Raw genomic sequence first — 18,490 nt, 5'->3', positions numbered from 1 at the left:
AATTGGGCGTATGGTACATGTAACCCGTTATTGTATTGAATGCTTTTGAACCCCTGCAGGTGTTACAGGCTGACCCTGTGAGCTATGACGGCGGTCTCTCTGGAGCGATGTTTACCTGGTACAGGTAAACACCAAGTTACATATGAGCATGACCGGATATTAAGATATCAGCCAATCAAAAGTTCTGATTCATATTTGGGACCGGTAGAACGTGCTGGTGTGACGTAGACCGTGACCATAGTAATCAGTCATCCGGTGTGCAGCCATGCGTATAAAAGTGTTACTGAAGTCTCTTACACATATATATAGATAACACAGTTTGTAACGGCAGATAACGGAGATAACGTTACGATACCACAGCAGGAGAAAATGCTTTTGTGAATTGGCATCATATTTCATTTAGGATATTATCTCCATATCAACAAAGCGGAGACGCGTTTTCAAGACTTTTGAGAAACTTCGAAAAGAAAGAAGAAAAGGTTTGTTTGTTTAAAGCTGATTTATATAGCTATATGTGAAGATATGGATCTTGTGTGACCCCGATTACTATACTCACGTCGAACACGAAGCATACATTCTACTTAATAAGCATGGCGTCTTATTGATATATTTTTTTAATAAGTCTTCACGTTAAATGGTTTTACACTGTATCTCCAGGTTCATAGGTTCATAAGCAACTCCAAATATAGTTGTACTTAACTTTGGTCAAGGTGAAATGTTAATTATGTCAGCCATTATTTTTAATATTTATTCATTTCATGTACTGCAGAGATACTTTTCTAATAGTGGACCCATGTACAGTCAACTGTAACCAGGAAACACCAGACCAATGTTTTGCATATTATCGTGACTGGTTTTCCATTTTTGAATACAAATTAGTTGTGATACGTTCCTTTTACTTAGGAGTTCTAAGATATCGTAAACTATTCTAAATAGGGGGTTATTCAGCACGTATTGTTTTAAGTAATCATTCAGATTACACCTACGCTCTGCGTATTTTTAAAAATAAATATGGATTGAGATGGATGCATAACCTAATTGTGTGAAGAAGTGACAGTTGCTAACTCGTTGTGGTACATTTAGACGACAATTACTAATAATTACTTATTAAAGTCATAAAGGAGGACTCTGTGTGAGGTAAGTTGTCCTAAACATCAGCTTACAATCATTGGCTACATAAAATATCACTAATATCTCAGTAGGTAATCGAGATTGTGTTAAATGAAGCAAGTATGTTATCTAAAGCAGGTGACACGTACTAATCTAATAAAATAATTCTACAACAAACGTTTACAAAAGCTTGCAACATATTGTAATAATAAACATGCAAAAACTAATAACAAAAACTGAGATGAAGCACTATATCTCTTGAATAATGATTATTTTTAATTATTTATTGTACTTAACGAAATATACACGTATTTAATCACTTTCCCATATAAATGTCATTCGTCAAAGGACCGGAGAACACATTCGCCTTGATCATATCATCTTTTATTGCAGTATGTTAACACGAGACGAATACATGTCACACGCTGAACAGTCACCACATTATATTAAAATTATAACCGCCATGATTAATAGTCATCAACAGCTATTAAAATAGTCTTCGTTAGATAGCTTTTAGAAACTAATATTCATGGCGAGATATACTACTGGCTAGATATATATATATATATGATTTATAGTAGAGACTCTCGTAAGAATATGCCTTAAGCTTATACAGTCCGGTAACAGTTTGACGCCCCAGTTGTAGATGTCCATAACTGCCTAACATATAATCATATAATTTTATTTCAAATTCATGAACGAAAACATTGTTTTTTAAATAATTACACGTTTAATGTTCATTGTACATTGTCAAGGATAGGGTCAGTAGTCTCCGTGTGATATGCTATGTAATAAGATACATTATAGGTATTGTCAGTTAACTGACGAAGACAACAGATAAAACGTATTACTACAATTATTATTTCATATACATGTTGACATATATATGAAATAACAGTTGTGATCGAAGCTCTGATAGATAACAATGATGTCGGCAAAAACATGTCAATGCAGCTTTACAGTATACAGTAATGAAATTCAAAGAACGATTTGCTGAACAACCATCGGCATACGTGCTGGAATGTCAGGGGTTTCTTGGACACGGGATTGGGGATAGATCATTGGTCTCAGGTCATAACTGGTCTGGCACACAGTGTGATGGACTTTACTATGTCTTTGAACTAATATGATCTTGTGTACAAGGTAAGCTATTCTTCGTGCTTTTATTGTCCTCATAACTTTGACAAAATGCTGGGAATAACAGCACAGGGTCATATTCAAAACCTAATCTGGCAATAAATATATCAGTTGTCTTCCCTGATAAATACATTATAGGGTCACTGCACCTCTTGAAATTTGATACATTTAAATATGTAATTGCTAGCATAGCAAATGTGAGCAACAACTGCATTACAAATACACTACAAGATTTTATGTTGTCATTTAGTATTTATTATGCACACATTAATCATCTGCAAATATTTCCTTACTGTTTAGGTTACATTCCAATAACCCTTACCCAATTTTTGCCTGGAAATAGAGAGATAAATATAAAAATAGGAAAGGCAGCGTTCAAACCTAAGTTAGATACAATGCATCTTAAAGGTATTGACAGATTAACTATGACCATAATTAATCATTAACATTTAACATTCTGGAAACCTTTCCAAATGATAGAAGAACAATATTAGTTATTCAATACTGGATTTTGGTTTTGGGTATTCAGTAGACGCTATACATAAATGCAGAAAGGGGAGATAATCTGCACGTCTCCGACTGGTTTGATTTTGGTGCAATGTAGAGGGATATTGAATAACATTCCTGGATACTCTCTTTCAAAATATTTTTGATACAAACTTTTGAGGACGAGTGATATTATGTAGAATGAAACATTTCCGAAAGCATTCTTTTGCAGCTCCACAAGTGTGAAAAGCAACCTTAGACAATACAATTTTATAGAAAAATAAATGTAGTCAAACGAGGAGATTTGAGTTGCTGCTAATTAGCAGTTTTATAGGGTATGCCATACACAGCTCCGACTAGAGCGAAAATACATATTCATCGTTTCATATTAAGATATTACTAGAATATTTTTCGATTAATCTGAAATAACCCCTTCCGTTTAATAAAAAATTATGGAAATAGAAAATATGTCTTGCTTGTGGTAATAGCGATTTGTATCTAGATATGATTTGGTACAATACAAATATGAACTCATGGAAGTCTTGACTGCAGGGAAATACGTTCAGATGTAATAAATGAAGGATCTGTTTATTTCTATTCATCATACACGTGGTGATGTGACGGATGTATAATGAATATCAGGTATTAGACTTGTGACAGGTAAGTCATCAGAGTTACATAAGATCGTCTGATAGGTCCGCAGGTATGTTGTTGGTTATGAAATACTAAAAGAAATCATCACCGACATTGACATGGATTTGTCACTTAATAAATTGTGTCTTACTAATCCAAGGTTCATGATGTATAATATCAGCCTAGCATCTCATTAACACATAATCTACAATATGTTATATCAGCCTATCGTCAAACATTTACAATATATCATTTCAGCCTACTTTCTCACTTATACCAAGTTAACAATGTATTAATCAGCCTACTGTCAAACATTTATAATATATCATTTCAGCCTACTTTCTTACTTATACCAAGTTAACAATGTATTAATCAGCCTACTGTCAAACATTTACAATATATCATTTCAGCCTACTTTCTCACGTATACCAAGTTAACAATGTATTAATCAGCCTACTTTCAAACATTTATAATATATCATTTCAGCCTACTTCCTTACTTATACCAAGTTAACAATGTATTAATCACCCTACTGTCAAACATTTACGATATATCATTTCAGCCTACTTTCTCATATATACCAAGTCCACAATGTATTAATCAGCCTACCGTCGAACATTTACAATAATTCATTTCAGCCTACTTTCTCACTTATACCAAGTTACCAATGTATCAATCAGTCTACTGTCTCATTAAGACAAAGTTCACTATACATCATTCCAGCCGACCTTCCATCTGATACCAAGCCTACAAGGCATTATATTATCCCAATTCTGCCGACTCACTAACACTTGATTACAGTATGCTGAGCCTACCCTCTCACACATGATATATGATAATTAAATATAAAGCGTCTACCGTATCACTAGGTGTAGTATGTACAACAATGGCCTACATTCTCAACAAGTTTATAAAGTAAAATACTCTAATCAAAGAGGGCTTACCTTCTGTACAAATTTATTATGTACAATAGTCGAACAAAGGGGGCCTACCTTATCACTAAGTATCTTAATGTACAATAATCTAACAAAGATTGTTTACCTTCTGAACAAGTTTATTATGAACAATAGTCGAACAAAGGGGGCCTACCTTATCATCAAGTATCTTAATGTACGATAATCTAACAAAGATGGCTTACCTTCTGAACAAGTTTATTATGTACAATAGTCGAACAAAGGGGACCTACCATATCATCAAGTACCTTAATGCCTACCTTCTTACATGTTCTTTATGTATAGGTTAATTTTAATTTCATAAAAAGAGTATACCTTCTCATTATTTGTTTGCATGTATAATAACAGTGAACTGTATAACTGACACAAAGTGACATGTGATCTAAATGTGCTTTAGATAAAACTATTCATTTTGTGCTTGTAATTGCAAAAGCCAGCCAGGTGAAAATGATAATGCATTGACTTTTCAAAGGTAAGATAATCTGAAATGTTCACACCCTTTTATATGGGTTCCTGATATCTTTCCTGTAATCTTATTCTTTTCACTTGATGTAGCTATCGATTTTGACGTATTTTTGTCAACTTTCACGATTATGACAATTCATGTCAATGTAAGTGTTGTATAGGTATGCTATTTCTGGTTTGTTAAAGGAACGTCATATTTATGATCGGTAAGGCTCTAAAATGTTGATATAATTAACATACATCAAATGTTGTAACTTACTGCATTATGACTTACTAACTTACCTTATATGGTTGTCAGACATATTCTGTTTGCTTTCGGACACCACGCATGGTAATTAATTGACGCCGTGAGAAGTTGACAGCATATACTGGTAAGGTGCCACATATGTTGTCAAACTGTATAACATGTACGGTAATTTTGTATGTAAGGAAAACACACTAAACGTCTTAGTTTACCTGTGTAAAGTAGAGAATCTAGAGTTAAAGTTTACTGATTAATTTACTAACATATTGAAGGAAAACAAGTAACTAGGTAAAATGATCTGAGACATAAGCTTAAACTTTCCTTTGCCTAATTGATCATGATAAAATATACCAATATGACTGATCTTTGAAATACAGATGAAAAAGCTCATACTGTTTCTTTATTCTCTTTTTTTTTTTATCCTAAGATCCTTTGTGTAACTTTCATATTGATTTGGGATCATTTTTTTTACGTTATCATTAGCTCATTCATCCATTAAGGCACATTTGAACTTTTCCAATATAGAGGTTGGAATAGTTTATTATGAAATTTCACGGGTGTATGAGTTAACAATTTGGTACTATACATACAGTGTTGTACTCATTTGTTTACTTACAGCTACTTTGACTTGACACGCTAATATTCATCTCTACATGTCATTTCCATTATAACCGATTTTGTGAGGAGTCTCAGTAAAATGAAGCTGTCTTTATATAACATTCATATGAAATATATTTTCCATACGGAACTCACATTATCTGTGTATAAGAGAAAACCATTTTTTTTCATAACTATGTGAGTTCCTGAAAGGTGACGATACGCAAAGAATAAGTAACTGACTAAACATGTGTTATGTGGATTGCTATTTAGATCAAAGTGAACCAGTTTTGACATTTGACGTTTGATAGTTGTCAGAAAGGGGTCAATTGAACCATTAACATCAGGACATTACATTTTGATAATCTCAAAGTATTTCCAAAAATAAAAATGCTTCGTCAAGTAAACCACCACTGTATAAATAATCTTGATACTGTATATTTATGAAAGATATGTCCTCGAATATTTTCGGCCATATCTAATTCTTAACCTTCAATGAATACCTTCTAAAAAGAATTCACAAATACGAAAAGAAAGAACATCAGTGCTAAAAAAATGCATTAAATATGTAATCGACGGTTGTATTCGTATGTCATAATTCCATGTCGAGATATGGTCAACCCCGTGATTCCTGTATTTGAGTGTAGATATGATCTAACAAGACAGTATATGGGGTTCAGAATCAATACTAAATAGATTATGGTATATGCTATAGGGATACCCAGTTTATTGAGATGTACTTCGGACCTGTACTCTAGCACCCTGCTTCACAGCTACTTGTGTTATATCAGAGAGTTTGTTTTTACTCTTGACACGCTACCTATGTACCTTCCTTCTCTAATACTTTTGCCTGAGAACAGATAATTGCGTTGCTGTTTCTCAGCTTCTTGTGCCCTACTTGAACATTGATTTGTTTCTTGGTTACCTGTGCCTTATTTGAATGTTAAGTTGTTTTTCAGTTACTTTTAGCCTTATTTAAACGTGTTTGCCTTATTTGAACGTTGAGTTGTTTTTCGTCTAGTTGTGCCTTATTTCAACGTTTAGTTGTTTTTCTGCTACTTGTAGCCTTATTTGAACCTGGGGTTGTTTCTCGTCTAGCTGTGTCTTATTTTAACGTTGATTTGTTTTATTAGTGTTATTCTAATTATCTTAAAATATAAACAGACCGTTATTGAATATTTTTTTTTTAATTTAATGAGTGAAATGAACATGTCTGTTTTGATAAAACAAGTGCTTAAGGTGAGCAAACTGTTGGAATGTCAATGTTGTGCGATAAAGAAAGTCCAAGGAAGCCTGTCGTAACATTTACCATACCTTTCAGAAATTGGAAGATGTTTATAAATACGATAAAAGTCATGTTTTTGTATCTGATTACGTTTGTAAGATAGACAAATCAGCTCAGTAATACCTATTTATTAGTACAACTACCACCAGCTGTTCGTATAGTAATGACACTGTTAGTTGTCTCTACGCAGTGATGCAATACACAACGGTACAACCACGAATACCTAGTATGTTCGTTACTACGCGGTGTATAAAACCAATATCTCCTGACATCTGCAAATGGTGCTATATACGACTGTGGTATGGGCTTTGACAGTATATATTGAATAGGAATACATTAATGGTTTATTAAATCCGCCCAAGCTGAACTTAAGGAAATAATAAAGATCAGATTCTCTTCCGTAAGGTACATACATAAATTAAATACAAGTAGAATAAGTGAAAGGTGAAAAATATACAACGGCAATTTTTATTGCATGTTATTCTATGTACACGCTCTGTGATCAAGACGTTATGAGAGGTTGTGCAGCATTGTTATCCGAACTTTCTATTCTTGTGATACAGTAAATATACAGCCACTTAGCCACTGTCTGTGATATAAATACAATTAATTCAAATATGTTTTGTTAATTTTTGTTTATGGCGGCGGTGTCAATTGATAATGAGAATATCTCAAAGTCATATGGCGGCGGTTTCCACTGATAATGGGGCCATCTCAAAGTCATATGGTGGTGGTGTCCATTGATAATGGGTCCGTCTCAAAGTCACATGGTGGTGGTGTCCATTGATTATGCGGACATCTAAAGGTCACATGGCGGTGGTGTCCATTGATTATGCGGACATCTAAAGGTCACATGGCGGCGTTGTTCACAAACAATGAGGAAACAAAAGGACCATTTCATAGAGCAAACGAATTGAAATATATCTTAGACACGGAGCGTAGACAATACAGAAAACAACCCTAAATTGCAAGGGAGATATTGATGTGTTACAATGCTTAGTCAGATTTATATTAAAGTCTTCTGTGTCAAGTATCAAAGTACATAGAAAACAAAACAGAAATAATTGTGAATGACGCGTTATATCTGTCGCCACATTCGATCATGCAGTGGGATACAGGAGGTCAACTATTTCGTGGATACATACATACCCATCAACATACTTATTTTATGTTCCTTCTGTTGTAGAATTCCACCCGACATGGGTACATCCATGTTCGGTCTACTGGTTGGCGTGGCCACCCTCACACTGTGTTCTGCTTTGAAGTAAGTAAATACTAAATTATAATCTAACCATTAAGCTGTCTAGTATGCTAATCTATAATGAACTACTTATATAATCATATATTTGTATTGTATTTACACAGTGATGTTTTATTGTTATGTCACTTTTATTTTCATTGTCTTGACAGTGTTATGTCGATAACCCGACATTGTGGTCATGTCTTACATAAGTATTAATGTTATTTACAATACACATAGAGAGATGTAGAGATAAGGTTAAAACAAAACCTCTTTATCACTCAAACTGCTTTAACTTAATAAGTAAACAACAGTTTAACATCCATTAATCTCCCCATTTGCCCACGTCCACACTCGCTGGCCCAGAACTACGTACATACCAATACTTAACAGATTCTTATAGTAAGTAGGCTTATATTATACGAATACGGATTGAAAAAAGAAAAGACGATTTTATTTTAAATTCATAAGGTGATATACACTTTAAACAGAATGCGGTATGTAAATGACGTAAGCCGTGATGGTTCACTACCTAGACATGTTTAAAGCTCGTTTATTAATCAAGAACCGCTAAGGATTTAATGAATGAGGCGCAGCGACTTTGTTGTAAGACAAAATTCTAAAAAGAAAGACTACCAAGCTAGTTTAAACTTTGTAAAGAAATGTCGTTTTCATGAAAGACTACATAGTATCAAAGCCCAGGTATAACCTGTATAAAGATGTGTCATTTTATAAAAGGTTGCCTGTGTTCACAGACCTTGTAAAACCGGAGATGAATGGGACGTAATGACCAAGGGAGTCACATCTTAACAAAGTAACGAGACAAAAACACTCAAACTTCCCACTAGACGAACCTTTTAATTTGATATAACTGAGCTTTGTAAGTCACAAAACCTACATGGTGTCATCTTTTTATGGTTCCGGTGACACGGTATGCTAAACAGGTGATTTACATAAGTGGAATTACGCAAAAAAACAACAATAATACCATAAGATACTTATTTTTGTGCATTTATTTTTAACAAAAAAAATAGTTCGTTTTATATGATATAATAAAAACACACGAACACATCGTGTCCATAGTATACACACCACTGCATAGACATAGCTTTGCCCGTCCCTTAGATGGAGAATAAGAGTGTTTTAAGCTGGCATGGTCATCAGTCTTGTTGTGACAGCAGAGAGCTACAAATGAGGACATATTTCAGCCATTATCACGTCGGCAAGAAGAGATATGTCAAGTCTGCCAAGCAAAGTTAACGTGAATTCTCTGCATAATACGTTTTATATCCTGCCGAAAACAGACTCGGTTTTACCGTATTTATACTTGATAACCGTATCTATGCTTGATAAAGAACCGTAAACAACAGTGTAATCGTTTTTATACTTGTATTCGAGCCATTCCCTAACTAAATGAACCCCGACAAGTGTCAATTGTGGTGTTAACTTTAGATGTACAGGTTGAATAATTATTGTTATTTTATATGTAGGCTTAAGCTAATCCCTAAACATGTATATGGAAGGCGCAGTTTAAGGAACACTGCCCCTCCCTCACAAACGGTACTCTTACAGCAGACATTCTTCCCTTTAATCCGCATAAGTTTCTTTTTTATATATATGTGTTATGATTATAAATTTATTCCTTCATTTTCAACAAGTTTAATCATGGTTTTCTAAACCAATGTAGCGAATGGCAGAGTCAGCTTCATCATGTGAAGTCTTTTATATTTTAATGTGTGACAGAAATCAACAGCATCTTAATGTATTTGATTCTAATTTCAACAGTAGTTTAAACCAGTGGGATTTATACCTGTTTGGCCTTCAGCTTCACCGATGAGTCCTAGAGTGACGAAATAGTTGTATAGAGCAGTGTAATTCATTTATAACATACTGTATCAATCACCAGATCGTTCAGGTGCAATGACACGCACGTCCGCAAATTCTTCTCGTAATCAGCCATTTATGTCCGCACGTTCCTTTCGTAATCAGCCATTTATGTCCACACGTTCTTCTCGTCCTCAGCCATTTAGATCCGCACGTTCTTCTTGTCCTCAGCTATTTATGTCAGCACGTTCTTCTCGTCCTCAGTCATTTATGTCCGCACGTTCTTCTCGTACTCAGCCATTTATGTCCACACGTTCTTCTCGTACTCAGCCATTTATGTCCGCACGTTCTTCTCGTACTTAGTCATTTATGTCCACACCTTCTTTTCGCAATCAGCCATTCATGTCCGCACGTTTTCCTCGTTTACATATCAGAGTGGCGCTAACAAAATATATGTTATGACTTCTGTAAGTTCATTTGTTATAAGGTAACAGTACTTTTGGAGAAGGACGATTGATATCAATTCTATGTCGTTTATTCGTCTTCTAAAGGTAAACTCATTTAAATTCTGTCCCCATTTATCTTAAAGTTGTAATTTATTAATCACATTTTTAGACCTAATTAAGATCTACCTATAATGTACTTTTTCTCTGATAATTGGTCTTATCTGTGTGTTAATATGTTACGTTTCATTTGCATCACTGAGTGCATTAACTATTCGTATAATTATCATCTTGCCTAAGAAATGTTAATATCTAGAAACGCCCATCTCCATCTGGTAACAGTAAGTTAGCGGGTTTATTTTCAAACCTTTCTGAAGAAAAAAAATACTACGTTTTGCTATTCCTACTTACTTCTATTGATCATAATGAAACATATCTCTGTACGAGAATTTAGGTCCTTGGACTCGTCAATTTTACAAGCATTTAAAAATTATACAAATATCATCGGATTTCTTTGAAACGTTCACACTATATGCACCTTCGGTATTGCTTCTTTCCTTCTGATTTCTTTGAAGAAATAAATATCCAGTGAATATCTTCATATCCATATTTGCCTGTACTGCTATACCAATATAACAATGCTAGAAGATGAACAGAGGACGTACACAGGTGATTGAACCTATTAAACATGTTATTAGATACGGAAGCAAAGTAGCCGGTTACTCTCGGTGACGACACAAACTAGTAGTACATCTACTCCCCAGTCACCATAATATAACTATACACATGTTATGGAGTGTGTCCTCTTTTTGTCGTGAAACATTTCTAATTATCCTAACATTGCACGATGTTTCTATTCAAGCACGACTCGTACTTTTAAAATAAAATTATATTGAAGGTATCTTTGAATAGTTTTACATATACAAATGCATCTTTAGTTGTAAACATGTAGACACCTTCTTTATTGTATCCGACATACACCCCTTTTACAACAAACCATAGTACAGTAATGTTACGTTATTGAACGTTTAAATTATTTGACTCTCATTGATGTGCTCACTCTATAACAAATATTACTTCCATCAAGTCTTTTTTTTCATAACAAAACCTTATAAGATGGAAACTGATTTGTCCTCTGTTGTAACCATGTTTTCCCGCCCAACAGTTCCTACATCGTCACGATGCCAGAAACTATCCGCCCCAACCTTGATACCAGGGTCTATGTTCACATACTCAAGGCAGAAGGTCCAGTCGACGTCACCGTCACGCTTCAGAGGAGTGACGACAACAACTCGACGGTAGCACAGAGCTCAAAAACAATCCTGCCACCAAACGATCCAGACAAAAACGGTAAATTGTGGAACTATGCTTTCTGCATTAGCGACTTGTTTAGTCTGTATGCGTTTATTGTATTCCTGTGTTTATTAATGTATAAGCATTTTATCACAATCATGGGATCATAATATAAAGTTTTTTTTAAAAGTTTTATATCTAATTGCTAAAATAACATCAATATTTTAACACAAATGTGTTTAAATTAAACATAAGTCCATATTAATAACTGTCCTTCCCTATGGTGAGCACCATACTATTTTAATCATCCCAATGGCTATGTTACCATTAGCTCCAATGTGAACACAACATTTCAGGAAACTGTAGTCAAAATCTCATAAATCTACAAATAGCTCATTCTAAGCCTACATTCTCTCCTGAAGAACCATTTCCATGTATGAAATGTCCTTCTGGTCTTGAATTTGGGACCGTGAGCCTTCCTTGTGTATGTCATTTCTTTTTGCATTGACGTCTTTGTGTCCATCCTTGTGTGTTGAACATTGGTTATGTGTCCATCCTTGTGTGTTGATCATTGGTTATGTGTCCGTCCTTGTGTGTTGAACATTGGTTATGTGCCATCCTTGTGTGTTGATGATTGGTTATGTGTCCATCCCTGTGTGTTGATCATTGGTTTTGTGTCCATCCTTGTGTGCTATGTGTCCATCCTTGTGGGGTGATCATTGGTTATGTGTCCCTCCTTGTGTGTTGCTCATTGGCTATGTGTCCATTCTTGTGTGTTGATCATTGGGTAAGTGTCCATCCTTGTGTGTTTATCATTGGCTATGTGTCCAGCCTTGTGTGTTGATAATTGATTATGTGTCCATCCTTGTGGGGTGATCATTGGTTATGTGTCAATCCTTGTGTGTTGATCATCGGCTATGTGTCCATCCTTGCGTGTTGATCATTGGTTATGCGTCCATCCTTGTGTGTTGAGCATTGGCTATGTGTCCATCTTTGTGTGTTGATCATTGGCTTTGTGTCCATCCTTGTGGGTTGATCATTGGTTATGTGACCATCCTTGTGTGTTGATCAGTGGCTATGTGTCCATCCTTGTGGGGTGATCATTGGTTATGTGTCGATCCTTGTGTGTTGATCATCGGCTATGTGTCCATCCTTGCGTGTTGATAATTGGCTATGTGCCAAACCTTGTGGGGTTATCATTGGCTAAGTGCCAAACCTTGTGTGGTTATCATTGGCTATGTGTCCATTCTTGTGTGTTGATCATTGGGTCTGTGTCCATCCTTGTGTGTTCATAATTGGCTATGTGTCCATGCTTGTGTGTTGATCATTGGGTATGTGTCCATCCTTGTGTGGTGAACATTGGTTATGTGTCCAACCTTGTGTGTTGGTCATTGGTTATGTGGCCATCCTTTTGTGTTGATCATTGGCTATGTATCCATCCTTGTGTGTTGATTATTGGCTATGTGTCCATCCTCGTGTGTTGATCATTGGCTAGGTGTCCATCCTTGTGTGTGTTGAATTTCAGCTAGCTTTGTGTCTATCCTTGTGTGTTGATTTTTAGCTTTGTGTCCATCCTTTGTGTTGATCATTGGTTATGCGTCCATCCTTGTGTGTTGAACATTGGCTATGTGTCCATCCTTGTGTGTTGATCATTGGTTATGTGGCCATCCTTGTGTGTTGATCATTGGCTATGTGCCAATCCTTGTGTGGTTATCATTGGCTATGTGCCAATCCTTGTGTGGTTATCATTGGTTATGTGTCCATCCTTGTGTGTTGATCATTGGTTATGTGTCCATCCGTGTGTGTTGATCATTGGCTATGTGTCCATCTTTGTGTGTTGATCATTGGCTAGTGTGTTGATCATTGGTTATGTGGCCATCCTTGCGTGTTGATCATTGGTTATGTGGCCATCCCTGTGTGTTGATCATTGGCTATTTGTCCATCCTTGTGTGTTGATCATTGGTTATGTGTCCATCCTTGTGTATTGATCATTGGCTATGTGCCCATCTTTGTGTGTTGATCATTGGCTAATTGTCCATCCTTGTGTGTTGATCATTGGTTATGTGTCCATCCTTGTGTGTTGATCATTGGCTATGTGTCCATCCTTGTGTGTTGATCATTGGCTATGTGTCCATCCTTGTGTGTTGATCATTGGTTATGTGTCCATCCTTGTGTGTTGATCATTGGTTATGTGTCCATCCTTGTGTGTTGATCATTGGTTATGTGTCCATCCTTGTGTGTTGATCATTGGTTATGTGTCCATCCTTGTGTGTTGATCATTGGTTATGTGTCCATCCTTGTGTGTTGATCATTGGTTATGTGTCCATCCTTGTGTGTTGATCATTGGTTATGTGTCCATCCTTGTGTGTTGATCATTGGTTATGTGTCCATCCTTGTGTGTTGATCATTGGTTATGTGTCCATCCTTGTGTGTTGATCATTGGTTATGTGTCCATCCTTGTGTGTTGATCATTGGTTATGTGTCCATCCTTGTGTGTTGATCATTGGTTATGTGTCCATCCTTGTGTGTTGATCATTGGTTATGTGTCCATCCTTGTGTGTTGATCATTGGTTATGTGTCCATCCTTGTGTGTTGATCATTGGTTATGTGTCCATCCTTGTGTGTTGATCATTGGTTATGTGTCCATCCTTGTGTGTTGATCATTGGTTATGTGTCCATCCTTGTGTGTTGATCATTGGTTATGTGTCCATCCTTGTGTGTTGATCATTGGTTATGTGTCCATCCTTGTGTGTTGTTCATTGGTTATGTGTCCATCCTTGTGTGTTGATCATTGGTTATGTGTCCATCCTTGTGTGTTGATCATTGGCTAATTGTCCATCCTTGTGTTGATCATTGGCTAATTGTCCATCCTTGTGTGTTGATTTTTAGCTATGTGTCTGTCCTTGTGTGATGATTTTAGCTATGTGTCAATCCTTGTGTTTTGATGTTGGGCTATGTTTATCATTGTGTGTTGATTTTGAGCTATCTCTCCATCATTGTGGGGTTGATTGTTGGCTTTGTGTCCATCCTTGTGTGTGTTGAATTTCAACTAGCTATGTGTCTATCCTTGTGTGTTTATTTTTTAGCTTTGTGTCCATCCTTGTGTGTGTTGAATTTCAGCTCGCTTTGTGTCTATCCTTGTGTGTTGATTTTTTATCTTTGTGTCCATCCTTGTGTGTGTTGAATTTCAACTAGCTATGTGTCTATCCTTGTGTGTTTATTTTTTTGCTTTGTGTCCATCCTTGTGTGTGTTGAATTTCAGCTCGCTTTGTGTCTATCCTTGTGTGTTGATTTTTTATCTTTGTGTCCATCCTTGTGTGTGTTGAATTTCAGTTTGCTTTGTGTCTATCCTTGTGTGTTGATTTTTTAGCTTTGTGTCCATCCTTGTGCGTGTTGAATTTCAGCTAGCTTTGTGTCTATCCTTATGTGTTGATTTTTTAGCTTTGTGTCCATCCTTGAGTGTGTTGAATTTCAGCTAGCTTTGTGTCTATCCTTATGTGTTGATTTTTTAGCTTTGTGTCCATCCTTGTTTGTGTTGAATTTCAGCTAGCTTTGTGTCTATCCTTATGTGTTGATTTTTTAGCTTTGTGTCCATCCTTGTGTGCGTTGAATTTCAGCTAGCTTTGTGTCTATCCTTGGGTGTTGATTTTTTAGCTTTGTGTCCATCCTTGTGTGGGTTGAATTTCAGCTAGCTTTGTGTCTATCCTTGTGTGTTGATTTTTAGCTTGGTGTATATCCTTGTGTGTTGATATTTAGCTTTGTGTCCATCCTTGTGTATTGATTGTTGGTTATGTGGCTTTCCTTGTTTGTTGGTTTTAGCTATGTGTCCGTCCTTGTGTTTTGATGTTTGGCTATGTTTATCATTGTGTGTTAATGTTTAGCTATGTGTCGTTCCTTGTGCTTTGATGTGTTGAATTTTGGCAATGTTTATCATTGTTGGTTGATTTCATTCTTTATTTTTGTCCTTCACTGTTGTAACGCTAAATGTACTGTTTCTGGTTTTTTGGGATAGGTCACGGGATTGGTGATGTTAACGTATTGCTATATATATTGCTTTTGTTATCTAAGGCGTGTCTACCCTGATAGACATCCGTGTGCCTAGTCATCTGATGGCAGGAAGTTATGCCATGAAAGTTGAGGGAACTGGCGGACTCACATTCGCGAATTGGACGGAACTTAAATTTGATAAAAAGAGTTCGTCCATTCTTGTTCAAACCGACAGAGCAATGTACAAACCTGGACAGACAGGTAAGTAGTTATGGTTTTTGTTTTTAAATTTGTTAGTATTTTGCCAAATCCTTTTGATTGAGAATGTCGAATGTTAACTTACTCCTGAACAATTTGTTTTTATTCAAATGTGGTGATTACCATGTAACCTTTGCTTAAAGCCTTTTCGAGTTTGTTCCAATTTTGTCATGTCGCAATGAACCGAAATATGTTTTAATTACTTGTCATAATTGAAGCAAAATAGGAAACTTAACGAGTTATAAAATAATACAATTCCAGGTAGTGATAATACACCACAGAATCCTCTCTTACACCCCGCCGGTGTATATGTTACATTGTACATACTAAATCAAAATACTTTAAAAAAATGTTTATACATAATCTTAACATGGTCTGGCAGACTTATACCAAAGATACAATGGAATACGCAGAGTCACCATTGTTTCCGGTAAAGTATAATTAGAACACGTGCTGTCTTAGCATGGTATGTGTATGTCAGGCATATCAATTAGCTATGGAAATTACGTTAGAGAGGTGGCCCATCTCTACAAAATCTACACCACTATGACAGGCAGTGTTGAACCCGTGATATATCTAGCTCAGGGCTATGATAAACCACCTCACGTACAGGTAGGCAGGTTATCTGTCACATCAGTCAGATATTGATTACGGCAGAAAAAAACCCGCAGCTGTCATAAATCTATCATGCTATGCATAATCAATCACTGATCAGTTTGTTACATATACGTGTCTTCAGGAGGTATAACTAATACTTGTTAACTAAATCGGTATCATACAGGACACATTTACTTAGTCTCCATTAAAGACTAGAGGTCATGTTATAATCACTGCCCCTTATATCACAGATTATCCTTATAACGCTTAAACCAGATTCTATGAATATAGAATTAAAAACGACATTCTACCTTTATAACACTCAATACCAGATTCTTTGGTCAGAATCCGTAGCAGCTTATAGATCTCTTGCTGTCTAACACTGGGGGATCCTTGGTCTCAATAAATGAGGCTTATTTATTTATTTATTTATAACTTCTGTGGGAGTTACTCCCCTCGAATCACTATTTCTGTTACTACTTCATGTACCATTTCTCTCTCTTCCTTTCTATATATAGTTTATATTTGTTTGTAAGTCTAGCTAGGAGAGGACTTATATAGGCATAGCCTGTTGTCCAATCCTTTTGATTTTTTAATAAAATTTACTGAAATGAAAGGAAATACCAGATTCTATGAATATAATATTAAAAACGCCATTCTACCTAAATAACACTCAAAACCGGATTCTATGAATATAATATTTAAAACGCCATTCTACCTATATCACACTCAAAATGATACTCTATTACTATCACACAAAAAAACCCACTTTTATTAATGTTATACTCAAAACAAGATTATATCAATGTAATAATCGAAAGGAAAATCTACAGTTACTGTTCCCGTAAACACAACTCACAATACTAGGTCCAATTAATGTACCTGTGTGCGAAGATAGCAAAGGTCTGCTGTACCCCGTTGCATGTCATAAGATAGCGATTATGTGGGTCCCCCTCCGTATTGGGTTTTTTCTTCCATGTCTTCACATAAAGAGTAAAGACCATGGTTAATCATATTTCTCAATAAAAAACCGTTTCATTCTTCTTCATCGATATGGCATAACGTTGGATGTTTAACATACACGTTTTGATATAACTATGTATTAATTATACTTTTTGCATCTGAAAATCAGGCATGGTTTTGATTTTGTTGCTTTCATCTTTTTTTCCAGTGCGATTTCGAATTTTCGGGATGCTACCCGATCTTACACTATTAGACAAACCCATAGATGTTTCAATTTTCGTAAGTATTATTTGTGTACGCAAAATCTTCATTTCTTTCGTTCATCTCTGTTGCACCTTCGAAAATTAGCTCATTAAAATTATGCAAACCCTTATATTCGTGACAAAAATGTGTAAACTTTACAAGTTTAATTGATCTATGCTAAATGGATTAGGGAACAAATTATCGCCGGAAAAAATATCAATCTACTAAGTACAGAGTAACACTGACCGCATTGCTGTGTTCTTTCGTTGAGAATACATAAACGGTTCTTGCAATCCTTCTCACACATATTTTGTGTTAGATAACAGATTGACTATAAGTTCATCTGTGTCCAGCAACATTACTTTATTATCATATGATTTATAGTAAATGATGTTCGGTGTTACAGGACCCTAAGAAAAACAAGATTCAGCAGTGGAAGGGCTTACGCGACCCTAGTGGCGTCATCACAGAGTCCATGGTGATGTCAGACCATCCTGTGCTTGGAGACTGGATGATCAAGGTCAATCAAGGGGTCAGTGTTATCTTACTGTCAATCATTCTTCAAGGTCACCCAGGTACCAATATTAACTTACCACTTACTTATACTAATACAAGACAATGCACGATTCCACAACTATTGTGTATGAGTAGGTATGTCGAATGAAAATCCTCTTACGTAGAGGGTATGCTACTGTACCGATCCCTATGATGTAAGTAAGTTCACTTATGGAA

At 35.8% G+C, this 18,490-nt stretch overlaps 1 protein-coding gene across 2 annotated transcripts in view; it reads left to right on the top strand.

Moving 5' to 3' along the window:
- The first annotated feature begins 235 nt into the window (after positions 1–235).
- LOC110458258 (CD109 antigen-like) overlaps positions 236–18,490 on the top strand; it is a 39,549-nt gene continuing 21,294 nt past the window's right edge. For both annotated transcript variants that reach the window (XM_021509884.1, XM_021509875.1), the window contains exons 1-6: positions 236–479; positions 8,097–8,174; positions 11,583–11,767; positions 15,779–15,958; positions 17,724–17,794; positions 18,165–18,290. In XM_021509884.1, coding sequence (XP_021365559.1) covers positions 8,110–8,174; positions 11,583–11,767; positions 15,779–15,958; positions 17,724–17,794; positions 18,165–18,290 — 627 coding nt within the window. In that variant the 5' untranslated portion in view covers positions 236–479; positions 8,097–8,109. The remainder of the gene's footprint in view (positions 480–8,096; positions 8,175–11,582; positions 11,768–15,778; positions 15,959–17,723; positions 17,795–18,164; positions 18,291–18,490) is intronic.

This window comes from Mizuhopecten yessoensis, unplaced genomic scaffold, assembly GCF_002113885.1.
Source record: "Mizuhopecten yessoensis strain PY_sf001 unplaced genomic scaffold, ASM211388v2 scaffold1191, whole genome shotgun sequence".
NCBI lineage: Eukaryota > Metazoa > Mollusca > Bivalvia > Pectinida > Pectinidae > Mizuhopecten > Mizuhopecten yessoensis.
Note: the sequence above shows the minus strand (reverse complement) of the source record. Positions and strands in the feature narration are given on the sequence as shown.